Source organism: Etheostoma cragini, chromosome 8 (genome assembly GCF_013103735.1).
Source record: "Etheostoma cragini isolate CJK2018 chromosome 8, CSU_Ecrag_1.0, whole genome shotgun sequence".
In the NCBI taxonomy this organism is placed as follows: domain Eukaryota; kingdom Metazoa; phylum Chordata; class Actinopteri; order Perciformes; family Percidae; genus Etheostoma; species Etheostoma cragini.
The window spans coordinates 2,547,481-2,556,645 of record NC_048414.1 but is presented as its reverse complement, the minus strand read 5'-3'; the positions used below and the strand labels follow the sequence as shown (position 1 = coordinate 2,556,645).

Here is a 9,165-nt window from a genome sequence, read left to right as displayed (position 1 = left end):
ACACACACACACACACACACACACACACACACACACACACACACACACACACACACAACCTAGTACCAATATGAAGTCCCAGGAGTCAAACAAGGATCACTACTTTGTATTATTAATATATTATTTAAAACTGCAAAATCCGAAGTGAAACCTGACCTATGACCTCATACAGACATTTTAACAACATTATTTGTACACTGTTAATATTAATATAAAGTCTAGGGTCAAAACACACCATGTTGTCGCAAAAAAATGTTTAGTGTGTTCTGTGCAGTCTGCTTCTCTACCGAAGCAGCCCTGACAAACTATTTAAACCTAATAATAATAACCCCAGGCCTGAATCCTTATAACAAAATATTAAATTTTAGCATTGCGTTGTAAACTGGTGAAGGTACGTTATGGTTAACAAATGGTGTATTTCAAACTAACAGGTCCCACTCTATAATTTGGCATTCATTACATACATATATTGATATAATGTACATATAACTAAAACTTTACAATTACGTAAGTCCCTTTTAATTTTCTCCAACTCAAACGGTTTGTAAGACTTTGCAAGAGTCCAAACTTTTCCTAAATAGTGGGCAGCATGGTGAAGAACCAGATCTGCATGGGTCTGGTTCTGGACGTTTCGGATCTTACCTGTCTGTCTTTGTAGATAAGAAAGTCCGAGATAACATAACCTGCCTGGTTACTTTTGGAAAATGAACTGCTGTAGTACAACCAGCAGGGGGCCATCTATGTGTGTGTGTCTCTTTAAGAGACCCGAATTGTTGTTTATATGAAACCTATTAAGTGTTTTTGGCAAAAGAAATTCCCCAAAATTATGATTATGGTTATGTTTGAAAATGAAGTGCTGTAGTACAACCAGCAGGGGGCCTTCTATGTGTGCAGTTCTTTTAAAGACCTGAATCGTTGTTTACGTGACACCTATTAAATGGTTTTAACAAAACAAAATTCACCCAAATTGTAAATATGCTTTTTTTTATTTAAGTAGGTGCTGTAGTACACCTACCATTAGACAAGCAATAATTGATGTAAGCTCGGAGGCACTACCTTATTTAATTATTAAATGAATAAATATTTTTGTCGTGTATCTTTTCGGTGTTTTCATTTGTAGACGGTCCCTAAACGCACCACCGTCTCCACCTACATAGCAGTGTTATTTCTCCAGATTGAAGGGCGGTTGGAAACGACAGTAGTTTGTGATTTAACAACATTTCGCTGTAGAGTAATTGATCCCGGAAGTCTGAATCTGTGAATGTCTTTCTAACTTTACCGAAGTGAGGAGAATTACCTGCTTCACGTGGGTGTTCTGGACCGTGGAGACCATGTCCGCCTCTCAGCTGAATCCTGTAGCTTAAAAAGAGTCTTAACGGGTAAATATATATCTACCCATACACCACAACAAAGTAATTACCTTTCTTTAAATCATTTATGAAACTGTCCGTCAAACTAACTTCAAAGGTCCTACAGAAACAGATCTTTCTGCCCAGGGTTCCGCCCTTTGCTGTCTATGGTTCCGCCCATGGATGTATCCGCCCTCCTTTCGCTGTAACGCCCCGACGTTCGCGTCGAGAGCGCAACGTGATGGCGTCACTTCCTTGTTTGTCTACCCACTGCTGGTGGCGACCCCGCCCACAGCTGTGATTATTGTGTCTGGTACAGGAACGCGGTCCGGGTTTTACGCTACAAAAACCTCCTCGTCTGGACTAACTACTGGAGACAGAAGAAGGAGGGTGGTCTGAAGCGGGTCTGACAGGCGCTTGGTCCGGGTTGGAACGGGTTTGACCCGGTCTGGACCCTTGGTAAAGAGAGACGGAGGGAAAGTTTGCTTCAGTTTCGGTTCACGGTGAGAAAACCTTCCTCGGTTCCCCCTCTTTCTTCCCACCGTATTCATCTCAGTCCCCCGGGATTGAAGGCTACTTTAACTGTCCGTGGTAGTCTACAGGTGGGTCCAGCGAGGACCGGTTCCGGGTTCCTGTTGACCCTTGCACCGACACACCGGTGCAGGCGGTGTGAACTGAAGCAAAAGCAGATTATTTACGTTATCCGAGTCGGTGTCAGTTAACCAGTCAGTTAACGGTCTGTCTATTTTTATCACTTCAAGGTAACAGGTCAGTGGGCCGTCAGTCAGCCAGTCAATAAGTCTCGCTGTCAGTCACTTTAAAGACACTCACCACTTCTGTCAGTGTATATACTCAGTTGTTCAATCAGCATCAATCAATCGATCAATCGATCAATCGATTGATCAGTGCATCTGTCAGTCACCACAGATCCCATTTGGAGCACTACTCCTTGCACCATATTTGACTGGAACCTGGCCTTTGCACGTTATAACTGAACTAGTCTTATCCTGGTTTCTACATGTCAGAACACACCATGTTGTTTTCCATTTTTTCACTGTCTGAAGGGATAGTTTCGCTTGTTCTGTGCAGCTTCTCTTGAGTTTTTTGCAGACACTACCCTAAATGTACCCTCATAGTCTCTGGTACGAATCCATCCTTATTGCAAAATATGCACTATTAGCATTGCATTGCCAGCTGTTTAGGGAGTGCCTCAGTTAAAACAGGACTTATGGTGTATTTTTAAGTTATTAGGTCACGCTCATTAATTCAGCATTCATTAAATGCACTTAACCATTTGTCATGTAATTCAAACTTTTGAAATACTTTTAATTGACTTCCACCCTGACAGGTTTGTCGTTAGTGAGTCAGTGTCTCTCCTGTAAAGACAGTGCTGCAGCGTGATCCAGGTGAAGATTCAGATGAATTATCAGAAGCAGTTAGTCTGGTTTTACAGCTCAGGGATCCTCGGACTGAACAAACAGCCTTCAACAGGCTACAGGCAGCAGCCTGTCTGCTTAGCTTAGCATAAAGACTGGAAATCAGGGGGGATCAGCTAGCCTGCCTCTGTCTGAAGATAACAAAATGTATCTCTGTAGCTTACCACTTAACACAATATATCTGGTTTGTAATTTGCTATTTTCTAAGTGGTTATGTTCCAGATATTTTGAGCAATTGCCAGGCAACCATTGGATGTCTCAGTCAAGAAATGGTCGGACTCAACCCCCAGAAGATGACAAGTTTTTACTGTTTTTGTGTGGATTAAACAAACACAAAGAAATGTCTGTTAGTAACAAATGTTAGGAATAGAGTCCTTAGTCCGTCCATTACTTTAGTCCAGATTGAAACATCTTAACAACCGTCCGAGGGATTGTGTGTTCAGACATCTATGTTCCCCAGACGATGAAGCTTTGTGACTTTTGTAATCACGTTGGTGTCGTTTTGGGCCATTGACCTGATGATGGCGCTAGAGGAAAAGTCAGGAGAACAAAGTCATTACGACTCCTCCTCTGGGGACCATTAAAATGTGAACCATGTTTCATAGCACACCATCCAATGGTTGAGACGTCTCTCAAAAACATTGCAAAGGTCAACCTCATGGTGGCGCTGCAGGACAATTCTCAGGATCAGACCCATCTTCTGGGAACCGTGAATATTTGGCAAAAATGACATGACATTGCAATCCTTAGAGCCAACATCTGACTCTCATAATAGAAAGTTATGATGTCACCTATCGGTTTACTGCAATCAGGTTATTGTTGAATGTTTCGTGGCTCCTTTCAAACGGTTCCTCTCGTCTTCCAGTCTCTGCAGCGCCGCCGGCAGCCATGTTCAGGTAGAGACCGGCTCCACGGCGCCCACCATGCGGAAGCATCTGGACAGGATCCGCTTCCGGGGCCAGAGGCGGGACGAGTTCCTGGACCTGGTCGATTCGCCCTACACGTCGGACACAGAATGCACCGAGGAGGCCGTGACCAAAGCGCCGGTCTCCGTCAGGGAGGCGGAGGAGCTGAGGGAGGCGGAGGTAGAGCTGCACAGTGACGCTCAGGTACAAAGACAAGACCACACTGGGGCTGCTCGGTTAAGGATGGAAGAAGGATCACAATTATTTGGGTCAATATTAAAATCACGACTATTAAACACGAGTATTTCATTGACTTTTGGTAAGATGTTAAAGCGCCCATATAATGCTCATTTTCAGGTTCATAATTTCAAAATTTACGGTGAAATAGTGTGTGTTGTAGCAGTGTTTTGAATTGAAAACGAGCTAGCATGCTAGCGCTAGCACGCTACGGTTAGCCACCTCGTCTCTAATGACGTAGAAAGCCGTGCAGATGTTGAACAGCTCACCCTGAGACTGAAGACAGAGGACACTCAGAAACCAGATCTCACTCAAAACACCATGGGTAGTTTTTTTCCCCAAGTTTGTATGCGTGTAGAAGCCCCAGAGACACAAAATAGCACATCCTAGAAATTGTGATTCTTGTATAATATGGGAACTTTAAAAAACAAACAGCAGGTGAAAACAGCTTGAACTGTAAAATATCCCTAAAATAACTACTTTTCCTCTTTGAACTTTTATGTCTTTTCATTAAGAACACGAGACAAAATAAGAGTTTACATGCAAAACGTAACATGCAAAATAATTGATTTTCTCTCGATTACTCTGTTTTTTTGTGATCGTTAGGAGCCAAAAACATCTTTTCTTCATCATTCTCCTGTCGCCTCGTTTGTTTCAGGCTGGTCCAGGATCATTTTCTGCAGCTCTCCAAGACGACTCGAGGACGGATCTTAATGAGGTCAAAGGTCACCTAGAAATCGCCTTGTTAGAGAAACACTTCCTGCGTGAGTATTGTGACGGCCGCTGCACCCTGCGTGGGGTTTCTCTGGATTTCAAGTTTCAAATAAACGTATTCAACCTAGGAAGACATTAAATACAATTCATTTGTTTTTCTATCAAAGTAACTGGTTCACACTGTTAGTGTTAGAGCTGTGGAGGGAGATCTGTGAATGCTATCTTCATATTTCTGACGTCTATTTTCCTTCGTGAGATTCTATTCTAACAAAATAAAACAACCACCGAGAATATTAATGGATTATTAAATCAACCGCAAACTATTTTGACAATCGCTTAAAAGATTCTCAGACTGCAGCTTCGAAAATGTGAATATTTTCTAGTTTCTTCACTCCTCTGCGACAGTAAAATATATTTGAATTGTGGACAAAACAAGACTTTCAAACACAAAACGTGAAGTGTCCCTTTAAATCTGTGGCACGAGGAGTTGTGTTTTGATTGGCTGTTGGGGACATCGTGGCCTCTGACTGGGGTTTGCGGTCATACGTCCCACAGCACAACAGCATGCTGGGTAATCCGTCAATATCTGCTTGTCAGCTTTATGTAACACACACACACACACACACACACACCTAATAATAACCCTGCTGATTTAACACACACACACACACACACACACACACCTAATAATAACCCTGCTGATTTAACACACACACACACACACACACACACGAACAAGGATGTTGCATCCTTCAACATATAAATATATATATATATATTTTAACAATATTTCCGGGAATTAAACAAGGATTTTTGGTTGATAACATGTATTTTGATAACATTTTATTCAGTTTTATGTGCAGTCTTTTCTACTTTCCATCTGATAAATTAAAGTTTGTATCTTTGAAATCCGACCGAGAAGTCACCCGAAGGATGCATTTAAAGTAGAGCTCTCAATGATGACGATAATACAAATGTGAAAACACAGCTCAGAGGTTCTCTTCATCACATGTTTCAGAGGAGGAGCTGAGGAAACTCAAAGAGGAGTCCAACGTGGACTCTCTGAGACAGGAGCTGGAGAGGGAGCGCAGCAGGTGCACCGAGCTGGAGCAGAAGATCCACGACGTCCTGAAGCCCAGGTGGATGATTAACGCTTGTGTTGTCCTCCCAGGTCAAAACTGTCAATGAACAGTTCATTTTTATCCCTTTTTTTAGTGATTTGTTTTCAACATTTTCCTCATTTTTGAATCACTAACATCAGTATACCTGAACATCACTAACACCAATTTATACTAGTAGTTTAACACTATTTTCTTTTTCAAATTCATGGTTAAAATTATAAAATTCTTTTGTCATAGTTTTTTGGGGCGAAATAAAACACCCTGAATTCAATACAGTAGTGAACTGACACTTTGTTTAACTTGCCACAGGCATCATATGGAACCGTCCATGTCGTATTTGGACAATTTCGGTGAAAGAATCCCAAATTTCTGATGTAGAAACTTTAAAAAAAAAAAACAAGGCAAATTTAACTCCTGGACAAGGAGGATTAAAAAGAAAAACTTTCTTAAAAAGGAGCTGGTTTGCTTGTTTTGCGGTGGTTTGATGCCGTTTCTGTCACGTCACAGACCTGAAGACTCCCCTTCTCAGACACCCAAAGCCCCGTCTCCGTCTCCGTCTCCTCCTCCACCTGCAGTCAGCAGTACAGGTGAGCGTTTCTTTAAACACTTTATCAGATGCACACACACATATGTCACCTTTAACAGACTCTGAGGTTTCCAACACACAGAAAGGACTTGTGGTGCATAAGCTAAAAGTGGATCAACTTGTATAAAAGTGGTAAAATGTTAAAGGTGCTCTCCCTCCATCCCTGCCTCCATGCACTAACCCCCCACCCCCAACCCCAAATCCTTCTCTTCAGTTATTGGTTAATAGACCACCTTTAACAAACATGTCTGTGACCTTCATCAGCCTCTTTTCTTTTCCCGTCCTCAGACAAACAGAAAGACACTTTGTCCAACAGCGTCCTGAAATGGCTTTACGATCGTTTTGGCGTTTATATCGAGGACTTCAGCTTCCAACCGGAGGAGCACACGGTGGAGGCGGAGGAGCCGCTGAGTGCCAAGAGGTGAGGAGTAAAATAACAACAATTAGACATATTTAGTAAATCAGCTGGAGCTGGGACACACTGTATGTTTTTTCATTATAGTAGTAAAAGCTGTGTCTTAAATCTAAAATGAATACTTGTTTCCTGATCCACAGGTTGACTGAAAACATGAGGCGTCTCAGTGAGTATTTCTTTCTAAAGTGGGAATCACGTCCACATACTTTTGGCCACATTCTATACTTCAACTCACTTAGATGCTTTATTTTTTACAAGTTATTTAAAACCATACAGCAGACACAGAGCTGAGGTTTCTCTGTCATGATCATTTCTCAGTCTGTGATTGGTCAGTTGGTCCGGTGGTCTGTTTCTCAGTCTGTGATTGGTCAGTTGGTCCGGTGTTCTGTTTCTCAGTCTGTGATTGGTCAGTTGGTCTGTTGTTGTGTTTCCAGAACGAGGATTCAGACCTCTGACCAACTTCAAGAGGAACCTTACTGCCCTGTCCAGCTGGAACTCTGTCTACACGTCAGCCATCGCATTCATCGTGAGTACACACACACACAAACACACACACACACACACACACACTTAATCTTTTTTTCTAGAGGGAACTGCAGGATTGTTTTGCACATCAGACAAAGAATGGTATTTTGTTTTATGAAATAAGAAGCAGAAAATGCAAAATACCGTATATACTCATTGTATTTAGTGCAATTCATGTCCATGCCGCACGATGCCATCTGTTGAATTATTTAGAAATATTTCGATATAATGTATCTGCTTCATAAATTATTAAGAGAATGAAGAGGGGAAGTGGAGTTTTTGCAATATTTTTTGTCTTAATATGTTTTACTTTTTTATGAGTACTTATTGCATTTTCTTTTTTTTACATCATTTATAGACCCATGAAGACACACTGCTAAATTTGTGTGTGTGTGTGTGTGTGTGTGTGTGTGTGTGTGTGTGTGTGTGTGTGTGTGTGTGTGGAACAGGTCTACATGTACGCAGCGTGGCATGGCTGGGCCGTCCCCATGTTCCTGTTCCTTGCCATCCTCCGACTGTCCCTAAATTGCCTCATCGCCAGGTCAGTGCAAGCTCCGCCCCCTTTCTCTCATGTCAGCCAATCACAAGGCTAGAACTGTAAACCAGGGTCAGTACCGAGTCTGCTATGATGATAGAATAAGTGCTGTTTACATCTCAGAGGGATACATTAGGAGTAAAATCAAAGCTCGGGTTGTTTGATTTTCTTTAAACTAGAGCCCGACCGATATTATCAGCGGGTCAATATTATCGGCCATTACTAGGCATTTCCCAAAATCTTGGTATCTGCATTAATAAAGGCTGATTTTAAAAATGTATTCATCAGAATAATTTATGATGAGAAATAAATTATTCTGATAAATGAATATTTAAAAAGTAAAAACGGACTGTCAACCAAGCATTGTCGTTGCATGGTTTATCCACCAGAGGGAGATCTACAACGTCCCTGTTAGTCTGGCTCTGCACTTCTCTCGGGAAGATAATTCTTTTGGTGGAAATTATCCTGGAAATGTACTTCCGTTGATCCAGATCAGCCAGAAGTTGTATTTATTTATTATTAGCTTTGGTTACATGATACGCTTAACTACTGCAAACCGACGTCATACCAATGAGCCTTTGATTCTGGGTTGCGTTAGGAGACTTTGACCCCAGTATACAGTATGTACCTGTAAGCCTAGTTCAATCTTTAAAGCTCCTTAAGGGGAACTGGAACACATATTTGACACACATATATGCAATGAGTGTGAAAGGATCTCATATCTACCTGTGTTTTCCCATCATGCACTGCTCTCAGAGGCTGGAGGATCCAGTGGAGCATCGTACCTGAAGTCTCAGAGCCGGTGGTGAGAGATCTCGCCTACTACTACTACTACTACTACTACTACTACTACCACTACTAAGAATACTTTTAGATACTTTACTTAAGTATTTCTGTGTCATGCAAGTTCACGCTGTCTGATGTTTTTGTTTCACAAACATGAATTCAAATCACATTGAAGAAATGTAAAACTTACGCCCAAAGGACAAAATGTAGACATGAAAAAATCACCAGTACATTTTAAGTATTAGTTTTTACAAGTGTGGAATAATTAAGGTGACTGACAGGTGTCTGTTTGACTGTCTCCTCTGTCTTCCAGGAGCCTCCCAAAGAAGACCTGACTGTCTCAGAGAAGTTCCAGCTGGTTCTGGACGTCGCTCAGAAAGCTCAGGTGAGACGTGACGGAGAAGTCGGAGGCGCTACGTCACCGTGGGACACCTGCCGACAGATTTTACATCATGTGTTATTTTGGTTTTCTTTCTGTCTTTCACAGAATCTGTTTGGGAAGATGGCCAACATCCTGGAGAAAATAAAGAAGTGAGTTTGTCGGCCCACACCTTTT

General features: G+C 41.8%; 2 protein-coding genes across 2 annotated transcripts in view; one reads left to right on the top strand and one right to left on the bottom strand.

The window, feature by feature from the left end:
- The window catches only part of LOC117949036 (cytosolic 5'-nucleotidase 1B), a 6,459-nt gene extending 5,126 nt beyond the window's left edge, over positions 1-1,333 (bottom strand). Inside the window, exon 1 of the mRNA XM_034879025.1 lies at positions 1,298-1,333. Within this exon, the coding sequence (XP_034734916.1) occupies positions 1,298-1,333 (36 nt within the window). The remainder of the gene's footprint in view (positions 1-1,297) is intronic.
- Positions 1,334-1,593: 260 nt separating this feature from the next.
- Positions 1,594-9,165, top strand: part of LOC117949716 (GRAM domain-containing protein 4-like) — a 14,387-nt gene continuing 6,815 nt past the window's right edge. Inside the window, exons 1-12 of the mRNA XM_034880235.1 lie at positions 1,594-1,852; positions 3,651-3,894; positions 4,586-4,691; positions 5,660-5,780; positions 6,270-6,349; positions 6,637-6,769; positions 6,904-6,929; positions 7,198-7,289; positions 7,738-7,829; positions 8,580-8,628; positions 8,923-8,994; positions 9,097-9,140. Coding sequence (XP_034736126.1) covers positions 3,709-3,894; positions 4,586-4,691; positions 5,660-5,780; positions 6,270-6,349; positions 6,637-6,769; positions 6,904-6,929; positions 7,198-7,289; positions 7,738-7,829; positions 8,580-8,628; positions 8,923-8,994; positions 9,097-9,140 — 1,001 coding nt within the window. The 5' untranslated portion in view covers positions 1,594-1,852; positions 3,651-3,708. The remainder of the gene's footprint in view (positions 1,853-3,650; positions 3,895-4,585; positions 4,692-5,659; positions 5,781-6,269; positions 6,350-6,636; positions 6,770-6,903; positions 6,930-7,197; positions 7,290-7,737; positions 7,830-8,579; positions 8,629-8,922; positions 8,995-9,096; positions 9,141-9,165) is intronic.